This window comes from Pieris rapae, chromosome 3 (assembly GCF_905147795.1).
Source record: "Pieris rapae chromosome 3, ilPieRapa1.1, whole genome shotgun sequence".
Classification (NCBI taxonomy): Eukaryota; Metazoa; Arthropoda; class Insecta; order Lepidoptera; family Pieridae; genus Pieris; species Pieris rapae.
Genome location: NC_059511.1, coordinates 7,578,196 through 7,601,504, shown reverse-complemented (window position 1 = coordinate 7,601,504; position 23,309 = coordinate 7,578,196). Strand labels below are relative to the sequence as shown.

General features: G+C 32.2%; 3 protein-coding genes across 5 annotated transcripts; 1 reads left to right on the top strand and 2 right to left on the bottom strand.

Annotated features, from left to right (window-relative positions):
* Positions 1-115: 115 nt before the first annotated feature.
* LOC110993202 (KAT8 regulatory NSL complex subunit 1) lies at positions 116-10,888 on the bottom strand. Of its 2 annotated transcripts, none has more exons than XM_022259355.2 (11): positions 10,596-10,888; positions 7,706-8,764; positions 7,072-7,198; positions 5,554-5,750; positions 5,105-5,256; positions 3,902-4,066; positions 3,501-3,585; positions 3,180-3,317; positions 2,652-2,733; positions 2,292-2,486; positions 116-1,987 (listed from the first exon to the last, which is right to left on the bottom strand). In XM_022259355.2, exons 2-11 carry the CDS (start codon positions 8,539-8,541, stop codon positions 1,733-1,735), a joined length of 2,232 nt encoding a protein of 743 aa, XP_022115047.2. In that variant the 5' UTR covers positions 8,542-8,764; positions 10,596-10,888; the 3' UTR covers positions 116-1,732. The 2 variants fall into 2 exon arrangements, with proteins under 2 accessions (XP_022115047.2, XP_022115046.2); XM_022259354.2 differs by lacking the exon at positions 10,596-10,888 and adding an exon at positions 8,918-9,179.
* A 5,753-nt stretch (positions 10,889-16,641) lies between these two features.
* On the top strand, positions 16,642-19,118 carry LOC110993279 (DDRGK domain-containing protein 1). Of its 2 annotated transcripts, none has more exons than XM_022259475.2 (7): positions 16,642-16,783; positions 16,909-17,023; positions 17,098-17,190; positions 17,335-17,447; positions 17,590-17,721; positions 18,152-18,328; positions 18,723-19,118. In XM_022259475.2, exons 1-7 carry the CDS (start codon positions 16,778-16,780, stop codon positions 18,984-18,986), a joined length of 900 nt encoding a protein of 299 aa, XP_022115167.1. In that variant the 5' UTR covers positions 16,642-16,777; the 3' UTR covers positions 18,987-19,118. The 2 variants fall into 2 exon arrangements, with proteins under 2 accessions (XP_022115167.1, XP_022115168.1); XM_022259476.2 differs by having other exon boundaries at positions 16,644-16,804.
* A 15-nt stretch (positions 19,119-19,133) lies between these two features.
* LOC110993258 (nuclear pore complex protein Nup107) lies at positions 19,134-21,905 on the bottom strand. The gene has a single exon (XM_022259442.2). It carries the CDS (start codon positions 21,768-21,770, stop codon positions 19,248-19,250), a length of 2,523 nt encoding a protein of 840 aa, XP_022115134.1. The 5' UTR covers positions 21,771-21,905; the 3' UTR covers positions 19,134-19,247.
* Between the last annotated feature and the right edge of the window lie 1,404 nt (positions 21,906-23,309).

The following is a 23,309-nucleotide window of genomic DNA, read 5'->3' as shown; positions in this document are numbered from 1 at the left end:
CATTTTACAAATAAACTACACAAAAAATGCAAAATTGACTTGAAAAAAACAGCTTTTAAATATTTACAAACCAAATCATACCAATGGCATCAAAAAAGAAAAGAGTCCCCTTCTTTTTATGTAATGAAGACTGTTAGGAATTATCTACATAGGTGAAGCTATTTACACATGTATCAAAATAAATGTATCTATGTACAAAACATCTAAGTAATTGATGCGTCCGCACAAAGTCGGAACTGAAAACTCTTTTAGAGATTCAAATTATTGTAACCAGTCTATTAGTTGCCTCCAGTGCCCGCTCAAATATTTACATTCGCTTAGCGGTTCGGGCGCTTACAACTTAAACTACAATTATAATTAGTACTTTAAACTATAATACTTTTAAACCATCTACTATATCAATTATTAAACCACGCAGATGTACTGTACATATAATTAGTACATTTCCAAGAATATTTTAATAGGTTTTGATGTAACTGTAACATTTTGACAATAAAACAGCAAGTCTGGATAAAGTCAAATGCAAAGCTTATTATTTAAAATAACAATTTTTCTATATAAGAGGCGATGTTTATTTCTAATATATTAGCTACTCTCAGATAAAAGACAACAGCAAATATAGAAGTGAAAAAAAAACAAATATTACAAAGGTATCATCATGAGTATAAAAATAACTAAAACCAGATAAAAAATCACATTGTTCACTGTCGCCTAGTTTGGATGTAAATTAGGTTTGAATTAGGTTAATAAAGCTTAAATGTTACATTGAAAACAACAAATCAAAAATACCACAAATATCAATGTATCCCTCTGTTAAGGATGATGCGAAAATTAATTACAAAGAATATGTCCTCAAAATGCTATGAGCGTCTACCTCTTTAATCTTAATTCTTTTGTTTCTTTAAAGGATTTAATATTAAGATGTTGGCTGCAGTAATCATCATTTCAGGCGCAGACAACAAAGCAAGCAATAATGTGTAGTTTGGGTACAGGCATTTCATATACGTAAATTTCTCTACATCCTATAATAGCAAATAATGTAAAGATACTTACATGACAAATAAGCTTTTATTTCATCGAGTATTTACTACACATTTTAGTACTTCTGCAAGATGATAAGTCACAAAACATTTATTTTTACTTTATATATGGCTTGTTAAAATATAGCATTTATAACAGATATAAGCTTCTGCAAGCAAACCTGGAATTTATGTACCAAACATTTGTAACTAAGTTCCTTAAGCTTAACATGTCACCCAGCAAAATGTTAATTAATTAAAATATATCAGACACCTCATGAATTAAATAAAATCAGTAACATACCGCGTGAAATTATTTTTAATCATATAAAGTAACACCATACCATATTCTTGCAATGAATAAATTATTATTATTATAACAAAATTTTGTCTAAAACCAACTTAGTAATTTTGATATTTAATGCCATTGACATAAACATTTGTAACTATGACATTGATAGACTACTTTGTACTTTCCTATAAACCCAAAATAGGTGTGACCAGTAAATCTACACCATGTTATGAAATATATAATACTTTAAACTAGTTGTGTAAAACAAGTTCAGATACTACTTAAAACAACACAATCCAGTTAAGAAGAACTAACAAAACTTATTTTACCTCTGAAGTATTCAGTACGCTCAAAACAAGGTAACACTTAATTGCTCAAAAGGATTTGTTTTGGATCCTTAGAAACTGAAGCAAGTCGAGAATTACTTCAGTATACTTTTCTTTCGCTCAGATTTTTCCGCACTCGGATTCCATTCTGCATCATCGGGGTCATCCCCTTCATACATAAGTACCGATGCTGGTGATAATGTGCTGGAGTCTTCCAGTTCTTCTTCCTGGGGTGACGGAATTGGAGATGGACTACAGCTGGGCTGGTATGATTCAGGCATGAGAGATAACATGTCCTGGTAAACTTCGTCTTGTAGGGGGAAACTCCGTGGTGTATATGGGTTCTCAGCCTGTAAGTTTGTATTATCTTATATCAGAATTTAAAAATAATAATTTCACAACCTCATTTAACAGACCTTTAGTACTTACAAACAGGCTACCTTTGGTTTTAACGTGAATACATATGATAAATACTAATAAAAAGCATTAAAAACGCAAACTTATTATTTCACTTACAGAACTCGATGTTTCATTAAATAAGACCAATTGTTTGACATTCTAAATAATGTTCAATATAATAATAACAAGACAAACGGCGCAATGAATTTTTTGACATTCATATAAATAACTTTATAATATATTTTTTTTAATTACCTCACTGCTTTGTTGGTTGTTTTGTAGTATTATATTTGGCTGTGGTTTGTGTGTATGATTTTGTACAGGTACTGGGTCTAAGGGTGGTTCAGCGTTATTCCTTCTCGATCTCTGTTTGCGTAGAAATCGGTTCCTCTCTTGGGTTTCAGCTCGGGCGTGTCGCTGATATAGTGACATTTCAGATACATCTTCTTCCTGTAATATAATTTTCATAATAAATATACATTAGTACATAAACTGTGTCTAGTGTAGTACCACCGCCACATCTAAGCTTAAAGGAGCGCGCGAAAAGGACTCAAAGATTTTTTAGTTAGTTAAAATTTAGTGTTAGTGTGACGTTTATGTAAAAAAAATAACTACCTCACTTCCGTCAACCGACATACGGTTGGAATTGTTGATCCCATTATTCAATTTAGTTCTTGATATATCCATTATTCGCCATCTGAAAACATTTCGAATAATATTTATTCATGTATATAAATAGTTAAATTATTATTTAAAGCCCTTCTTCACCTCTGAACTTATTAAATATGTGAGAATTACGTTTACAAAACACTTAGGCGTATAGATGTAGCTATATGCTAGTTACCATCAATACTTTGCATTGTGAGAGATCCAAGACAATTATTAGGGTAATAAATTGTTTACTAATATTTAAATGAAATATCGAAATTTAGTGTGTGTTAGAAATATGATAAATCGATCGACATTCAATCTTATTCGGTTTTCTTAGTGGAACAGTCTGGACTACTCAATTCTAGTTCAACAGTAACTACTGTATACTAGTTACAATGAATATTATTACATTTAAGGATTAAAATATCAATCATATTTGTAATATTGATCATATTTCATATCATTAGTCTATATGAGCGTAAAAATGTTTACTTAGGCGTTAGAATCTCCTTATAGGTGAGTATTTCAGGCCGCGTGTTAGCGGCGATGCTTTGTGGTATCACGATGTTATCGATATCGAACGATTGCCGCCTCCAGCCGCGCGATTCTGTGCTTGCTCGACCACGCCCACTGGGAAAACAAACAAAGATAACATAAATTATAGTTTGTATGTTTTGTTTCGGTAGCTGGTAAAACTTTAAGAGAATCTTGAAATTTGACGCAATATACATTTTGGTATTAGAATAAAAGCAAACAAACATATCTATTAACCTTATTGGACAATAAGTAAAAAACAAAATAAATTATAAGTACCGTTCTTGTCCAGATGTCGAAGTATCGTCGTCACGATCACGCTCTTTAACTTTGCGAGATAGAGGCGGTCTGCCACGTTTCAATCCTGAAATACACGGCATATAATGTATATTATGTTATTTACTCGGGATAGACTTACTATGTTACATTGATAATCTAATCATATTGTTTAGCTAAAAATCGAACCCAAGAAACTCTTATGTTGCATGCCAAGTGATTTTATTACTAAACAGGAGCTTCTTAGCAGCAACTATTGAATATCAATTTTTTTTAATTCTTATAAACAATGGCATAATCTGCATCTTTACTAGTAGAAATATGCAGGCATAATGTATAGATTCATTGTTAATATCAAGTGGTCAGTATATTGATTTTATATAAAAGTATCTACATCTACTAACTGGTAGGATGTCGTTTGGTAGTCGTTGAAGTAGCCTGTGTGGGCTGCGATGCTTGGATGGTCTGTTTTGTGAGAGATGAATTATGCGCGCCACGATAGGACTTGATGCGAGACCGGAACCACGGACGAGACGTGAGCGCGCTCATGTGAATTGATGGCGGCACATCTGAAAATGTAATTCATAATTATTAATGTGAAAACTACTATCTGTCTTTTTATGTACCTTAATCTACTAAGAAATCTTACTTACTTAAGAAATCAATAGATTTTTTAAGTCAAAATATACTAACATAACTTCTATATATGACAAAATCAGTCCCTGAAGAGAAAAACAATCGACTTTTTTGAGCCATGTTTAATATTATTTCGTTGAACTCACTTTTATATTGTAAAGACTGGCATTCTCTGTGAGATAAATTTTGATTCCATTGATAAAAGTATTTTAATTTTTTCATTTAAAGTGATTTCAAAAATACAAATACAAAATTCTTTATTTGTTTAGCAATATGTACAATAGGATTCGGATTGAGGCCTCCCTAGTAAGTTAGAGACTTGTGACAGGGAAGCTTCGTTCTTCTTTAATTTTTTTCTTAAAGTAGTTTAAAAGTTTCAACAAGTTGTATTCAAAAACAATTGATTTAAAATAAAAATAATAAATATATGAATAAATTATAATGAATGTGTACTTATGTATGTGTGTAGAAGATGAAAATAAAATAAAAAATAATTCTAAGCTAGTGTGCATGAAAAGATCGATTAAGGAAAAATTTAACTTAAAGGATTTAACAATGCTTCTGTTTTGTTATAATTGAGTGTACCAAGCCAATGGTTTACAGTTGTTTTACATTTGTGGTATGTAAGATTATGCACATAAGGGTTTTATTTAAACAATTGTAGAGATAGGCTGAGCGATTGTTGAATTGATTACGAGCAAACATAGACTTGCAAATTGTGTAGCTAATTATATTATGTTGGGGTCTTTTTTGAGAAGTGTCAGGACTATGTGGAGAGGTTGCATGCCTCCTAAGGACATAACGGAGAATATAGAGCTGGAGTATCGTCAGTAGTTTGCAAGACTTGTACAACTCTTCAGTTAGGAAACTTTTTTTTTCTTTAACATAATTTTTATAACAGCTCTCTGAGTTCTTCTAAAGAATATGGACTTTATTCTAACATTTTAAAATAAAAAATAAATAAGTGTTACCTTGTATAGTGCTAAGCACAGGATGGTAGCTAGGATCGACTAGAGCTAGGCGCTCCGCTGGAGACAATGTAGAGAAAGGTGGCTGCGGCTGAGTAGATTCCGCTCGGCCCGTACATACAGCACATGACTCCAATGGGTGCACGCAGCTGCACCTGAATAGAAGTATTTATTTAAATATGTGTTTATTTATAATGAGTTAGGATTGCTTGATGCTTACCATAAACTGTGAAATTTAAATTGTTACCCATACTTGTTAAATTGTTAGAGATAACTTGGATATTGGATCAAGAATTGGTTATTCAATGTGTTTTCCTTAAATAGAATCACAAAAATTCAATTTCTATATCACAAATGTATTGCTGCTGTGACAAACTTTTGTAATAGCTATGGCAATGAAGCCAATATTTCTTATCACACTGCTACTAAAATGTTTCTAATATTCAACTTACTTAACATCACTGGGTTTAGCCGCTTTGGTAGTAGCAAGATGCAGATTGTGCATTTGCAATAACTTTCGTTTCTTAAACGTCTCCCGACGCAAGGGTCGTATTCTGGCGCAGGTGCTGGGAGAATCATCACCTGGGAGGCTCCCTTCATAACCAACTGGTTCACCTTCAAATTCTATACGACCCTTTGCCTCGCGGACCTTTAAATTATTTTTAAATTATTAATAATAATGTACCAATGACTCATATAACTAGCGACATTACATAAACACTGCTCTGACAATTTAAATGCATTACGAAATTTAATAATGTAACAAAAATAACACTAAATAAAATTGCCCTAATGGCTTTATCATGCATTGAATTTACAATAGAACGCTCGATTATATGAAAATATTTACGTATGATTCATATAGGCCAAGGTCACGGAGTTATGAGGGATTCATAACAAAGGGATTTTATATACTCCATAATTTTTGGCTAATAAATTTTTTCCATGCACAATAGTTTGTCAATACATGTTTAAGTGTACATAGTTATACGAATATTGGTGCCCACAACTTCGTTTACTTATAATTGCCTACTGGTGTCACAAAAAGTACTTAAGTAAACTATTGAAGTATACTTTACAAGTAAAGTATACTTCAATAGTTTTTATATGTAATATTTTCTGAATTGAATATGAAAATAAATAATACTTAATACAATCAATAAATATAAAGCAACACAAAACTAAATAAAAACGACAAAAAGCTGCTGAAGCATTTATATTATGTTTTGTCTATAATTCCTACTGTCTATATTGAAACAAAAAATATTCAATATCAAAGTATCACATTGAACTTGCATTAGGGTGAATGTCCAACCTGATTAATATTCATATTAACAGTCTAATATGATAAGATTTGTTATCACCAAAAATTATTCATGTTGTAACAGGCTTAAGACACATAAGACTACATAGACATAAATTGGGAGTCCACTGGCAATGGAAAAAATATTTAATTCCTTGTTTTTGTTATCAATAGTATATTTTACCAAATTTTGATAGACTGTATCCTCTACATAACAATAAACCTATTTAAAAAAAGTTAAATTTAGGGTTCCTTGATCACCCTGGATTTAAATCCTGAGAGCTAGCTGTTTTTACTATATATATAAGTATCAATTACTTTTAATGAATTATAATTATTTTCTCAGTAATGTCTGACATAGTATGCTTGGCTAAAGTAAACAATTATAAACATATATATATGAACCATTATCTAAAACCACAAAGTACTATAACCTATAGTAAGTATGAAATATATTACTTTTAAGCTAAAAAATAAAACAAAAAAATAACAATTGTGTGAGTAGTAAAGGTATGGATCAAAAAAATTTACACTTAAATTAAATTTATAATTTTCTATTGGCATTTTCACAGGGTCACTAATTTTACCACCTTGGAGTATAGATAATAAGAAATTGCAGGTGTTCAACGACCGATAAATATCTGGTGAAAGCTAAAATAGCTCATACCTGCTTATGTAAATCACTATGCTGTCTTATTTTATATTCCAACTCCTGAATCTGTGCCTGTAGCCAGCACCAACGTGTTGCAATTGACGCTCGAGTCCTTTGCCAAGACCATAATGCTCTCTTCTCACTAAAATAGAAAAGATAGAGTTGTTATAAATTGAGATTAGTGACAAAATACTGATACAAAATAGCTGGTAGAGTAATAATTTAATAAACAGTGTTTACATTAAGTTCTAAATCAACCTAGTAATTACATCCAAATCACAGAATATGATGATACATACAATATTATGTTATTAGGATTTAAAAAAATCTAATAATATGAATTATTATTATTAATATTTGATTATTATTAAAGTATTAATATTAGAATAGTATTATATACCCAGCCTTACAGTTTCCTAGAAACTTATAAAAGTAACTGGTAAGCCAAATAAAAATTAAAGCATTTTGAAATTTCAGTTAATTTACATTGTAATATGTGTTTTCCACTACTACTACAAATGATGAGATTTGATATATCTGTAGTTAACACAAGAATTCTATTTTAGCATGTTTTGTATCATGTACATGTTCCAGGGTTTACCTATTTGATATATACAATTTTATGGCTCTCTTCTATACTTATACTTACATAGGCATGTGCTGTTGATGTTGGTTATTATATACAACAGCCTCATCATTACTCTCTGCTCCAGATGAAGAATCAGTTGCATCTGAATCTAATTGTTGTTTCACCACTGATAAATGAAAACGCAAGCTACCAGCTGTATCCTCTAAACCATTTAATGTACCTGAAGGAACCCCTAATGACGCAGATCTTGTTGCATCACCTCTAGAAGTACTAGCATTATAATATTTTGGACCAACTACAGTCCTAGATGCTGCGCTTGCTTGTAGACCAGAAGTAGTATCAACTCTCTTCATAAAGGCTTTTAAACCTATTGGTCGTCCACCACCATCTTTTCTTGCACCTCGAGTACATTTTTCAAATGTTTGTGTGACTTCTTCAGCTACTCTTTTTCCAACAGAACGAGCTTGCAATATTCTTAACCTTCTTAACAGAAATGCACATCTTCGTTCTAACCTAGCCTGCAAAAGTCTGATTTTATCCTCAGCCGCATCACCTTCTGCATCAACAGTTTCAGGCAAATCAAAGCTGGATAGAGGAAATATGGCATCTGGATCACCAGTTGACAAAACATCTCCCCCACTCTCCAAAGTTTTAATAGCTTGAAGCAAATCAGCTTGGACTATGTCACTATTGCCCAGATCCACTAATATTTGTTCCATCTCCTGCGAATCTTTCGCCAAACTTGGCTGGTTCTGCAGCCCCATATCATCTTCCTCCATGTGTGTCGAGAGGTTATTGACGGACGCAAGGGCCCGTCGTCGGTGGGCTAATATTTCGGTCTCGTTGACCACGTCGTAATGTGTCGTTTGCGGAGTTACAGTAAGCGCCGGGGCCATGACACGAGCGCCGCCCTCCGCGGACACCGGCGCTGTTCGCGTCAGGGCGGGTTCCCAAATTCAATCATTATGAAATGATGTAACGCCCACTTCAACACTATTTATTGAAACTAACTAACACAATTACACTTCACTTTATTGTTTCTGTATTCATTCTTTGTTCACCTCGCCGGCTCCTACGAGCCGTATTGCGAGGCTTACCTCGAAAGCGTTCGGCGCGTATCTGAAATACAATATAAGTTTGATTAGGTTACAAATGATAAAGGAAAAACATTACAGAACGCAATAGGAAATCGTTGTTTTAGAACACTTTGATATAGAAAAACGATATTAAACCCACGTGATAGTGAAAAGAGCGATAGCAAACGCAATTTACCTATTGCTTGTTTCTGTACAATATAGAACAGGAAATGATGCACTGTAAAAAAACTTTCAGCCCGTTGCACAAACGTATACAAATAAGAACAATACACACGTAACAATTCACTTGCACGTTACAACTGACAAAGACAATTTTTATTTCAATGGCGGAATAGTCTTCAAAACACAATTTTATTATGTAGAATTCACAAATCTATAGTGACGAAATTAAGCGTAGACCGCACCGCAGCAAACGCGAACTAAGAGCAGGAACGGGAAAGAAAGAAACAACCGTGTATTTAAATTGCGAGTTGTGCATGAGTAAAGGGGATAGCAATAAGTCTCTAAAATAGTACTTGCGCGGTAAAGTCAAAAACTTGCAATACATTTAATAATTGTGAAACGTCATGGAATTTTTATATAACTCGAATAATTTGTATAACTAATTTTAATTTTATTTTTAAGAATTAATACATAATTTATACTATTTTACTTGTATAATTAAAAGAAGTATCTCAAATGATACAAAATACGAGCATAGATTATAGATCTTTAAGTCGCCACGCCATCGGCTATATTATAGAGGTACACCATAGAGCTAGTTAACATTGAATAAATAAAATAGAATGTCGTAAATCGTAAATAATAACATATCAAATCGTAATCTTGTGCAAAAAAAATCGTAAAGCCGTACCTACATATAACATACAGATTACATGTATAGGCACAATACGGTATTTAAATATTAATATTCAGAATAACTTAATAATTTGGCTAACATTCATTGGAAATGTTGAGATTATTGAAGTACCAAAAAAATTAATAGAAAAATAATACTATTTTGTGAGTCATTATGATTTTATACATTGTACCTAATAATCACTCACAGAAAATCTAAAATATTTTAAATACCCATCTGCAAAGTTCTATTACATATTTATTTAAATATTATTAAACTATGTCTTTAATATAAGAATTTCTTTGTAAATAATTTGAAAAATTATTTTTGTTTTAGCAGAATCACATTAAATATATCCATTTCCTAACTACTTGCTTTATTTTGAGCATATACAACATTTATATACCACCAAGTATTAAGGTATCCCTTAAGCCTTAAGCGCCTTAATCAACCATACTAATATTTTGAATTAACTTAACATAGTATTTTTTTTTTAATTCAATTATAATATGCAAAAGAAGGTATATTTTCACTGTAAGTAAGCTAGAGGGTAGAAACTTAAGTGATTATAGTTGGATATAACAATAGTATATAATTGATATTGTAAATATTCATTATTTTAACTTTAATCTCAAGTTTTTACAACAAAAGCAGTTATCTATATCGAAGCTAAAGATTTTTCTTCCAAAGAATGATTTTTGTTTAAACTACTACCTAAAGGTATATCACTATTGATAAAAAAGCAATGATGTGTTCTATCTCATCCGTAACAATATTATATTTTATAAAATATTCGTAACTTGGTTTTAATAATTATGAATCATACTAAGTTATTCAAAAAGCTTAAATAAGTCTGAGTAAATTAAATAAATCTACATGTTAGCCAGTTTTAATAAACCTCGAAATATGATTTATAATGCATTTTAAACTTTTGATAATAATTATATAAAAATAAATATAAGCTTTATTTACTATTTCAGCATATGTGTAAACATTGTTACACTTAGCTATTTACCTTAAAAGTTGATGTATTTTGCATCTCGTTGATGTTGCCGAGCTGTTGCAAATTAAGACGTACTTCAGAAAATCTAGCGTTATCCATTTTAAAACCTCTCCTCTCCTAGAAATAGATGAAAGTTTTGTAATCAGTCGAAAATAAGAAGGAAAATTATAATAAACTGAAGCAATAGTAGTCATAGACTGACAGTTACCCGACAAACGAAAAGATGATTTCGAAATTCGGTACCTATAACTACCTAATTACTGTATCTTTTACGAGATTTTTTTCAAACATTGTTAACTGTCAAGTGTAACGTCAATCTTTACACTATAAGTAATTGTAAAATTGTAAACATTTTTAATTTTTAGTCATTCAGAAGCTCAATATTTTGTAAATTAAAAAAATAGTAACCTGTATAAAATGTAAACATATTAAACCACAGATTTCGTAGGATTAAATTTAAAAAAAAATAACATAAAATTATGATGTTTAGATACTCTCAGTGACCACCGAAAATACGTAAACTTATATTTACTCTAAACGTCATAATATGAATAACTAGGGCATTGTACAATAGTACCTAGACCTGTAATATAATAAAAGGCATAAGATGAAGATGTAGTCTACTTACTAAATAACTTTTTTATTAAAAATTTCGATTTTGTTTTGTTGAATAATTAATAATTAATTTGTTGATAAATAGCCAGAAATATAAGTTGTTACTATCTCAACTGTTAGTTGAATAAACACCACACACATGAATGGTCTGCATTTATATAATGCTTTAATTTTAATTACTATTTAGCTAGAATGCCTACTATTTAACTACATAATATATATGCATATATGTATATATATGTAGTTAAAAAATACAAATATTTAACTACAATTGAAATTGCCAATTATATTACATACCTACTATATATTTATAATATTATAAAATTTTACATAATTTTAGAATACAAGGGTCATGTACACAAAATGTATTGTAAAGAAATAATTATCATTAACACCAACCAAATGTTCTTTGAAACTTAGTAGTCAACTATGAAATTTGTTTAACAACTAATATAATTGTTCATTACTTCCTTTACTTACATAAATACTAATTACTCACTTAAATATTATTGTCTCATAGAAGTTTTTTAATTTATATAAAACCATCTTTTTTTACTTTAATAATAATAGAAAATTATCATTAAATACTATTATGACAAAGATTATGAAACAAGATGTCTACAAGTTAAGGCCAATTTAACTTGAATGATAACTAAAAACTAGATAAATACCTCAGATTAACTTATTTAACACTGTGATGTAATAACAAAAATAGAAAAGGGTCTTTAATCTGAGATTTATATTATTAACATAGGTAGTCAGTAAGTTGACAATCTGCACCGCTTATCGAAACAATGCAAATAAAAATTGGCTCTAGTTGTAACTCTAATTTTATTATTGTTGAAATTATATTATTAAATAATATATATATTATATTTATTTAATTTAACGGTTTCATGTGTTGGTATATTAATAAACTTGAAGAAATGTATACTTGCTTGTAATTTCATTTATATTTAAAGTTATTATATTTATAAAGTATTATAACTAAAAAAAATGTAGTAAAGTGACTTCTCTGAAAAGTATAATAATAACACAATATAACAATTTTTATATTACTTTTATATTCTGATTGAGCATAGGCTATATTCAGTATAACTATATCTGTGGTTTAGGAGGGTTCATATTAATATTTTACATATATAGTGCCATAAACTATATATGTGTATATAGTAACGAAGGAAATTATGGGCAACGTTTTTTATAAAAACTCAATCGGTCTAATGCGCTTTCACCTACTGTACTCTTTCGTTTCTTTCTCTCATGTTGTTTTTCCGCTGTGATTAAAACAGATACAACTATAGGCACCGTAATACGGAAAGCAACCACCGGCCATCCCTGCATTGCGCCGATCACGTATTAACGTAGTCACCATTGTAGATTAGAGCTTGGTGAAAGAGAAGTGAGACGGTTGTAAGGCAGAATTAGAATAATCATCTATTATATAAAATACTGAAATCTATACAAAAAATAGAGAAACTCCACAATTATTTTCGCAAACAAAATCTAATTGCCCCGCTTTGTCAGCTATTTACTACCACCATAACGCCTTTCTTCCTTCCACTTCCTTTGCCACTAACTGCCTATTTGACAGTATCAGTAAAGTGATATTGAACATAAAATAGGTATATTATAAAGCATGGCTTTAAATTGAATTGACACCGGCTTCGAAGAAACTGATCTAACAGTAACCAGGAACCTGTACAAAGACCAAAAAGCAACCGTGAAACAGCATCACGAAAAAACAGATGAGATTTGTTTTTATCTCCGTTGCTATTAATTGTATATTCCGAAGCAAGTATATCAGAGGCCATTGAGGGGTTAGAGGTTGGTGTCAAAGTTAACGGAAAGATCATCAACAACATTTGCAATGCAGACGACACTGTTTTAATACAAATGATTTGTTAATAAAGTTCATGAAACTAGCGAAAGAGACGGTCTGACTATTAATGCAGTAAAGACGAAGGTTGATGGTCATTTCTCAAAACGACACTTTAATTTCTAATAATCTGTTGCTGGAAGAACATTGGAACAGGTGAACCAGGTGACAAATATTTGGGAATTTGGGTCACAAACAAGTGGAATCCTTATTAGGAAATAAAGTCTCCAAATGAAATTGCCCGAGGAACTTTCAACAAAATGAAGAGTTTTGTGCCGCTGCGGCCGTCACTTGATCATTAACCTGTGAGTCCGAGTTCTCCTTTGTTACATATGGCCCATTGTACGATGTTGATGATACTGTGAAGTTTAGACAATTAAAGAAGATACCTGCTAGCGCTTAGAAGGATTTGAGATATGGTGCAATCGTCGCATGCATATTATCGTATAAGCTGGATCCAGAAGTTCTCTAAAGAGAAGGTCCTGAAAAGAGTTTGAATGATGAAAAACTTATGCAGAACATTAAACGATGGAAAGTTACGAACCTGGGCCTCGCAACGCCATGACCGCTACCACCTCCTTCAATAAATTACTTATAATTAAATATAATTAATAAAAATTCAGAGTAAACTACGAACACGCCAACGCAATGTTAGGGAGTGGACGGGTATTGCGAATGCGAAAGAGTTGCTGCATCTGGCACAATACAAGACACGCTTCAAGACTCTCATCACTCTTTCTCAGCGACAAAAACTCTGCACATCTTCGTGTCGTTCCGTAAAAAAGTTACCCTCATAAGCCTAAAGAAGTTTCCCTACAAAACTCAATTATAAAATATTGAATATTTCGTAGGTACAGTCACGGTACAGTCACATGCCACAAATCAAGAGACCGATTTGTGGCATGGATCTAGGATATGGACTTAGGAAGCAGTTAATTTGATCAACAAAGAAGTTACTTAATTAAAGTTTTTTCCATATCATGTATTCTCTATAGGTTCTTATTAATTTGTTTATTGTTTTGTAATTGGTCACAATCTTTGACAAGCGTCCGAAAAACTAGTTCCAAAATAAGGGGAAGGGCACGCGCGCACCGTCCTCACTCATTCAACGGCGGATCCAGGAGTGGGTATTTATATATTTTGTCACCATACAGATTTTGTGTCAATACAGACCTTCAATATTTAATTAATTTAATATAATATTATAACTTTGTATGATGGAAAGCGATGGAAACGAACGTATCGAAAATTTCAATTTTACCACGGAGCGCGCTTGTCGACTACGTAACGTCTAGCTAGACCTAACTTCGGTTAGGTTCTCGGCAAATATCACGCAATTTTTTTTTTCAAAGGAGCCGCAGAGGACAGGCGATCAGCCCATATTGCACTAGCTAAGCAAACACGTATGTTCCGCAAAGTGCGACCCTCACGGATTGTCAAAAGACGAGCTAATGAGTTAGGTACTGTGTGCAAGTGCCAGAAAATTTAAAAAGACACCTCACGTAAGTTATGGACGCCCCCTAATTCCAAATTATGTGTAATAACGAAAATGTGTGATTTTTATTTGTTTCGGTCGTCAATTAATTACACTCTTTAATACAAACAATCTTCTACACAACGAACATTACGGTTTTACTAAAGGTCGCTCCACTACCGATGTTGGAATAGCTCTGTTACGACATAAATTTGATGCATGAGAGAAAACTCAAAATGTACTGGGAGCTTTCTGTGATTTGTCCAAGGCGTTTGATTGTGTTGATCATGAGACTCTGCTTTCTTATTAACCTCTTACCTAAGTTGTCGAACTCATAAAGTTGATATACATGGAACTAAATCTTTAGGATCACATTTTAAAATGAGAGTCCCGCAAGCATAAATATTGGGACCATTTTTTTTTTATATTATAGTAACGATTTGCCTTCTAATGGAAAGCCATTATGTGATAATGTATTGTTTGCTGATGACACGTCCTCGATTTTTAAAATAGATATCAGAACAACCCACTTTCTAAAATATTGTCCGGGTTTTCTGCAAATAATTTACAATTAAATCCCACATAAACAAAATGCATAAGATTTACATTACCTAATGTTAAAACTAGGAAACTACAACTTAGATAGACTTATAGAGCTTAAACTGAACAATGAAAAACTAAATGTAGTTGTTTCTACGGTATTTCTGGGCATTACAATAGACCAAAAAGTTCAATGGTCAGAATATCACTAAACTTTCTGACAAGCTTAGTTGTGCGGTATCCGCTATTAGAATTAGGCAACTCACAGACGAGGAAACTGCCAAAATAGTATACATATTTTAGTTATTTTCACAGCGTTATGTCGTATGGAATTATTTAATGGGGCAAAGCAGCAGATATACAATCTATTTTTATTTTTTATTTGCAAAAACGCTTGGCAATAGTTATAATTATATTGTTATCTTGGAAATGTTGTGAATATGTGTGTAATGGTGGATGTGGTAAATCACAGAACAGATTCTTATTTTACTTATGGAACATTAATGACGTTGTGGTTTATGACATTTTTATCATTATATTATAAGAAAACACGCCTACAAAAACTCCTTACAGGGAGCAAGCGCGCGAGTGCGTACTGCCTCTTAGAGGCTTATTACACTATGCGATATTCAGACTGACTTAGTAAGACTGTCTTAAAATCTAATTAGCAAGCTCGCTATTACACTGGACTGAATACCGCATGCTAACTCGACATTTTACTCATTTGCAAAGCGTACGTAGTCGGTGACGGATGTCGCCATGTGACTTAAGAAACTACCTTAGAGTAGGAGTTGCCGAGTTTGAATGACTATTAAAATGTTATATTAGTAATTTATATTATTATAATATGTAATTTAATAGATACTCCATTATCCATACATTCAATATGGCAATAAAAATGGCATGTCTCGGTGCAAATCAAGAACAGAACCAGGCTGGCACACTTTAGTATGTTGTCATTAGAAAATCGCAGAAAATTTATTTAAATTTATTGACACATCGTTTGCAGCTAAGATATTCTATAATAAGATTGATTGTCCGAACCTTCTTTCTAAATTTAAGATTCATGTTTGTTTTTACCAATGTATCAGTGTGTCGAGCGTTGGCTAACTTTATCTATAAAAAATAAAAAACATTCCAAAGTACTTTTTTTTCTTGCGAACACGCCATGGTGCACGCGGCCACAGAAAACAAACATGTACAAACGTCTTTGCTCTGCAACTGCCGCGCGCTGACTGAATGATTTAGCGTGCTAAGTCTTATTACACTACACGATATTCAGCAAGTAAGCCAGTAAGCACCGCCGAACCCATTCGGTCGGTCTAATTAGACAGGCTAACTGGCTAACTCTTATTACACTAGGCTGAATCTTAGTAAGACTGTCTGAATATCGCGTGGTGTAATAAGCCTTTTAGTCTTATCACTCGCGCCCCAAAAACGGATAAAAACGGCGGAGAGGTGGAATGAGCGCACCGTCCACACTCTCGCGCTCCCATAGTCGCATTGTCGAGGGTGTGGATGGGCACACAAATAAACTGAATGACGTGGTCGGATATCAAACGTCTACAGTACCAACTACCAACTGTCTAAACTGTAAACTCTTAAAACTAGTCAATAATCACTATTCACTATTGGCTAATGAGTTAATGACTAATTGTTAAAGTAGTGATTGCTGACACCTGTAATATGGTTGTGAGTTTTAACATACTTTAGGTATATTGTGCCTATTAAGTGTATCTACCTATTTTTTACTAGGACTTTACTTATACCAATTTAAGTATTTTTAGTTTACTTTTTCATTTATAATTGCATTTAAGGTATCAGGTCTTGGACAAATTATGGATCCATTCATAATTGCTGCTATTGTTAGTGGTATTGTTTTAATAATTTTAATTATTGCATTTCTTCGTGTGTCACAAGTTAATACGAAACGTGAGTAATAAGTTAAATAATGGTTTATGATTTTGAGATTAAGGATAAAATATTAAACTTTTTAATGGTTTTAGCTGCCGCAAGACCAAGAGCTGTAGCTCAAAGAGATGGAGGTCCAGGACGAGTCCAAGCGGTAAGAAATCAACGGGCTCGTATGAGAGCAAATGGTATGGTATTAGTATTCATTATTTGTAATAATATATAAGCTCAAATTTCTAGTTATTTGAATTGTTTTGACTCCATATAGTTCCTTATAATGTATAAAAACTGTAATAAGACTTAAAAAATCTTATAAAAATAATTATTTTTAGCTGCACGACATGCTGCCCCACTAGAAGAAGAGCCTATCATTCATGAAGAAGTTGAAGATGAAGACAGATCTGATGTCCAGACAATGGAAATTGATGATAAAATGGGAGCTAAGGTAAAATAAAGTATTTTGTCGTAGTAGTTTGAATAAGCAGCTGTAAAATTATTAACTTAATTCTTGTTAGTTTAGTAAAATATTAATAAACTATGTGAGTTGACTTATGCAAATCCATTTATATTAACATGTTTTCATGCAGAAAAGGGCTAAAATGGAAGCAAAGCTGGAGAAAAAAAAAGCTAGAGAAGCAGAGGAAAAGATAAGAGAGATAAAGAAACAACGTGATTTAGAATTAGAAGAGGAACGTAAGAAAGTAGAAGAAAAACAAGAGGTAATGTTTTTAAAGATTTCATCACATTTATTCATTTAATACATTTATAAGGAGTCTTATAAAGTTATCTTTAATTTATATGATAATAAATATTATGAGGACATAATTGCAAAATCCTTGTATATGGGTTGTTATAGATATAGTTAATGTTGTATAGTTGTTATAGTTATATATATATATAAACCAACAAATTGCCAACCAATTTAATTATAATATATTTTCTATGAGAGACTTATCAGTTATTGATAATAACATTTATTTTACACTATTTAGGATACTTTGCCACTAGATAGTATTAAATAATTCCACACCATATAACAGTTTAAATTACAAACAAGCATAATAATTCATTTTTATGTTTCATATAAATAATTCTTTGGTGGAAAAGTAGGTAGGTAATTTATTTAGTATCATATTATTTTTAATTTAGGAAGAGGAAAGAAAAATTGAAGAAGCTCTCCGTAAAGCAGAAGAAGAAAGAAAGAAACAAGAACAAGAGGAATATGAAGCATTAAAGGCAGCATTTACAGTTGAAGGTGAAGGGTTTGATGAAAATGAGCAAGAAGATGTATCTAATCTTCTACGTAACTTCATAGAATATATTAAGGTAATCTATCACAAAATTATGTATCTTTACACATTTGATTAACAGATTTAAAAAAAAAGCAGTCACATATAGGTGAAAAATTAATATATATTATTTAATAATACCCAAAACACTACTATAAAACATGTCAGCACAACATTTTTTATTATTATTATTCTTCTAATTTTTTATTATTCTTCAACAGAAGTTGTTTTAATTTATTCCATGTACAATTAAAACTCTGTTGATACTTGTCAGGGTTTGTAAACTCAACATTGAGTTGAAAGCTGCATGCAAAATCACCAAGCTTAGATAAATATTATAAACATGCTGAGTAGATTGTTTAATAATATGCATTTTATATTAACAATTAAATAGTTTTTATAAAATTAAAAGTGCTTTAATGATTTTTCAGACACAAAAAGTAGTTCTACTTGAAGATCTTGCAGTACATTTCAAATTAAAAACGCAAGCTGTTATTGACCGAATTACTGAACTGCAAGAATCAGGCGAGTTAACAGGAGTGATTGATGACAGAGGAAAATTTATTTATATTGCCTTGACAGAATTAGAGGCTGTAGCTAAGTTTATTAAACAAAGAGGCAGAGTTTCAATATCAGAGTTAGCAGAAAGTAGTAACCAATTAATAAATCTTAATCCTGTAACAGTCTTCACATAATAATTTGTTCAAATATCAATTGTTATTCAAAAACTGTAAATATGTGTGTATTGTTAAAACAAATTAAGTCAAGACCTCTTGACTTGTTTTTTATGTTAGCTTAACTAAAATAAAAACCTATTATTTTATAAATATACTTTTTAATCAAACTTCCTTATTTAAATCTAAGAAAACATTATTTTTCCTTGATTTCAAAATGCAGCAAATTTTTTTTACAAAATGTTTTTATCAAATTGAATAATTTTTGTTAATAACCAAAAATTATTCAACCAAATCATATCCAAAAATATCTCTTCCTTTATCTAAAAGAATTAAGCTTGACTCTTTAATCCTTTCTAAAATTTCTTGTAGTTTTGCTTTAGTGAAAACTTTGTACAAACAGCGATTTTCTGCTGCTATCAAATCACTTAATTGCACAGCTTCTTTATGATTATCAGCATCATCATTGCTTTGTAAAATTTTTATAATCAAAATCACAATTTCTGGTATACATAACTTTCTCAATGTTTTTAATTGTTTTATTCTGTCTTCTTGTTCCGATTCTGAAAAGTTTTTTGAAGATGTACAATCGTTTTCATCTTGAAGCCAACCTCCTGGGAATAATAAAGTATTATAAAGTAAGGTTTTTGTATGACGAGATTGGTGTAATACTGTATTTTTCCATCGTGCTTTTTGTTGTTCAATTTGAGCAACTTTTTGCTCATGGTGAACTTTGTCAGCAAATGTTGCATTTGATGGCAGTGGTTCAACATCCTTGGGCTGTCCACTAATGTAATGTCTGTACCAAGTAGCAAATCCTTCTAGGGCTTCTAAATAAGCTTTCAAGCATAAATGTTCTTTTAGTTCAGAGGAAGTAGGATTGAGTTGTTTCATAACCTCAGAAAACATAATTTTAACTTTACCTAAGCAATTGATGGCTGCTTCTGTGTTTCCAATAAATATGAATGTTCGAACCATTGCATTGCTTAACCAAAGTGCCTCTGCTACTTGATTTGGTTGTAGAGCTAGCCATTCTAATGACAAAATAACTTTGTTAATCAGTGTTTTATCTTTTTCTACTACTGTTGTTTGTGTGAATGTACTATCAATATGTCCATAATTTTGTTGTATTTCTGTAATGGACTTTTTAATTGCTACTCTAGCTGATGCGGCCACATCAATGCCAGCAGTTTTGCCAGCATTTACTGTATCTTGTCGGTTTTCACTGTTATATATTTTATCCATCAACTCAGCAAATAGGACTATTTGTCTCTCATTTGGGACCGTAGAAATGTAGTAAGCAATAAGCTCTGGACATTCACATGATCCTTCAACCAAGTTTTCAATCAATTGCGTTATATACCTTTCTAGAATAATGTCACCAGTATCATGTTGAGGATCTTTACCCATTTGACGCAAAATTAATACCAGATGGGCAAGAAATCTTACAAATCTGTCCTCAGCACTTTGAAGCCAAAGTAAAGAATCCTGCATTACACATCTAATATGTCCCAACATTAAATGTCTTTGACAAGTTTGATAATTTGATTCCTTTTTACCATCTAATAATGACTTGACAGCACTAAAAGTTTGTTGCAAAGACATTTCAGAAGTGGGCAAGTCAGTTTGTAATAGTTCTAGAACTTCTGGTGTTGTAGTATTAGCTTCAGCCGTAGCATAGTGTTCATGTAAGAATTTGTCCACTCTAGTTTCTATTTGGACTCTCAAATGAGCCCACAACAAATCTTCCCAATTGCCTTGGCATGCTGTAAGAGCACTTTGTAAATGGCCACATAATATTCCAACTGCTGCTCTGTAATGAATATTCTCCGAAGAATTGGTAGCTATACCGAGTGCACACCATTTCCAGAGATCCCGAGACTTGTTGCCATTCAGTTCAATGGTAGAATCAGATTCTACTTTTGGTAAATAATGTAATAACTGCCATCCTTGTAACACTGCTCCACGCCATGCTTGGCCTGCATTTATGCATTGAGAAACAGCATTTTTAAAATTACCACAACGAAGTTCCGTAAAAACCATTTTACATAGATCATTATCATCTTTTGCATCATCTGAATGAATATTCTTATTTTGACGGGTTGAAGCATCAGGGTCTATTCTAGTGACCATAGCTGTATTTCTTTCTTTATTGAACAAACTTGTTCCAAGAAGTAATTGATGGAGGGTATTACCCCAATGAATGTTATTTGAAATAACTGGAGCTGTAGTTCTAGTTGCTTGGTCTTGATATGCAGCTGTGGCTTCTAGCCAGTCCACTAGTAACTGAAAAAGTCTCAGTTCTGGGTCACTTTGAAATAAAGCATTTACTAAAATTTGTTGTGACAAAGTGGTTTGTGTAATAATACTTTCAAATGATTCTGGATGTTCAATTAATAAGTCTGCATATAAACAATGCAGCAGTTTCCAGGTATTAGCTTCTTCTACTAACCAGTAATTGTGAGCACTGTAACGATTCCATGGTTCGACCAACTCAAGAGAATCACAACAAGCCTGACCTAACCTTGCCAAGGTATCCAAAACATCACTTGGCCGACTTGATTGAATTATTTCAAAAAATATTTCACTTAAGCCATTCCCAGCTGTTCCAGTTTTTAAAACAATTGAAGATTCATCCAAAAGTTGTCTCAAACTACTGTCGTTTAATGATCTAAAGTAAGAAGATTCATTGAGGATTGGGGTAAGATTTAGTGTGTCTTCACGAGATACAAGTTGTCTTACGCGATTACCTTTGAGAGGCGTTCTTTGTGTCGAATGTAGTATGTGACCCTGATCAAAGCTCATCTTTAAGTTTTACTTTGAGAATTAATAATTTAAAATATGAACTCAAATCGTTACCGCCGCGCTTTAATAATCAGTAATACTACAGTACAGTTAACAGTACCGTAAACCGTTGATACTCGAGTTGTTGCCATAGATATTTTTGCCATACAACACAGATAAGTTTTCGCAACTTGCCCAGACTGTGGAACTCTACACGGGACATGCACAGGGGGTCTAGTCAAAACGGCTTAACAGTAGTGTATAGTAGTTGGTATGTCATTTTCATACAAATTTAGTTTCGACTTTCTTCATACACTATTCAGGGGCTCCACCATGACTTTTGTAAAACGATGCACTTGAGATACTGATGTGTTTAATTTCTTAAATTGAATCGCAATTTTTGAAGTGAAACTTCTGTAGAATCGTAGGGATTTCTAACCGGATGCAACGGAAAAAGCGACAGTAAAAAGTACATAAATAAAAAATGTTGTGTGGTTTAAAAAAAACACACAACATTTTTTATTTATTTTTGTGGTTTGGTAAAATTGAAACTTTTTCTTTAACATTATAGACAAAATCGCTTTATCAATCCTAATTTTTTACTTGGCAATTTGGAATGATAATGGGACTAATAAAAGTAGACTGTCTCCAACTAATATTTTTATTGAATTCTGTGTCTTAGAGTACGACATACATAATACTTAACCATTATTTAGATTATATACACAATAAAATAGCGTGGAGCACTGGCACAAATGAATAATAGTCTGTACACTACTGACTACACGGTCAGCTGCTGCGAACTATGTGCGCCGCCATATTGGCCTTGGATGCTATGACGAGCGCCTTTCACTTTATTCCTACTCCGCGGCCAACCGTCACGTGATTTGCACCACACAGACCAAAAAGTTTAAGACGATGTAATAAAAGTTTCACTTTAATAATTTGAAATATTTCTGTTAAAATAAAAATACGTTAAAACGTCCTTTGTATATTATAATGTGACCTTAGTAACGTAACCGCCGCCGTCACCGTGGCGTCACCGAGAACGAGATTATTTTGGCCTGAGTTTAAGATGACGTGACGGCGACCATGTGTCCATCACGCCGATATATCCGTGGCTCAGTTCTAGAGCTTAATATATATAAATAAAACAAACTAGGAGGATGGCTAGTTTCAACCGGCGACAACTATTGCTTCTTCTGCTTTTGTACGTTCGAAACCAGAATATTTTTTTTCTCCAATCGCCCAACCAGAGCGCGTGTGTAGCCCCGAGATACCCCCATCATGGTGCACATGTTATTAAGGCGGGAAAGTTGAAATAAGTTCAGCTTATTACTGTTTTTAATTATCTATTAATTTTCAACAGAAATAAGATTCAAATATTGTAACTTATTGTTGCTGTAAAAGTTCTTTTTTATTGTATAAAAATAATTTGTTAATTAAATATTTCTGAAAAAAAAAATAGCCAAATCTATTTTTAAATAGGCTATTTTTTTTTGTAGCCGGCGGATAATATAATAACGCCGCTCGGTAAGAGAGATAGTCCCATTGGCACTA

Excerpts from the sequence above, each read along its gene's own strand:
- LOC110993202 (XM_022259355.2), bottom strand. The coding sequence starts at position 8,541 with ATGGCCCCGGCGCTTACTGTAACTCCGCAAACGACACATTACGACGTG. Across the intron at positions 7,199-7,705 it reads CATCAACAGCACATGCCTAT|TGAGAAGAGAGCATTATGGT; the intron begins GTAAGTATAAGT and ends TTTCTATTTTAG. Across the intron at positions 2,487-2,651 it reads TGTCGGTTGACGGAAGTGAG|GAAGAAGATGTATCTGAAAT; the intron begins GTAGTTATTTTT and ends ATTATATTACAG.
- LOC110993279 (XM_022259475.2), top strand. Across the intron at positions 17,448-17,589 it reads ATGATAAAATGGGAGCTAAG|AAAAGGGCTAAAATGGAAGC; the intron begins GTAAAATAAAGT and ends GTTTTCATGCAG. Across the intron at positions 17,722-18,151 it reads AAGTAGAAGAAAAACAAGAG|GAAGAGGAAAGAAAAATTGA; the intron begins GTAATGTTTTTA and ends TTTTTAATTTAG.
- LOC110993258 (XM_022259442.2), bottom strand. The coding sequence starts at position 21,770 with ATGAGCTTTGATCAGGGTCACATACTACATTCGACACAAAGAACGCCT.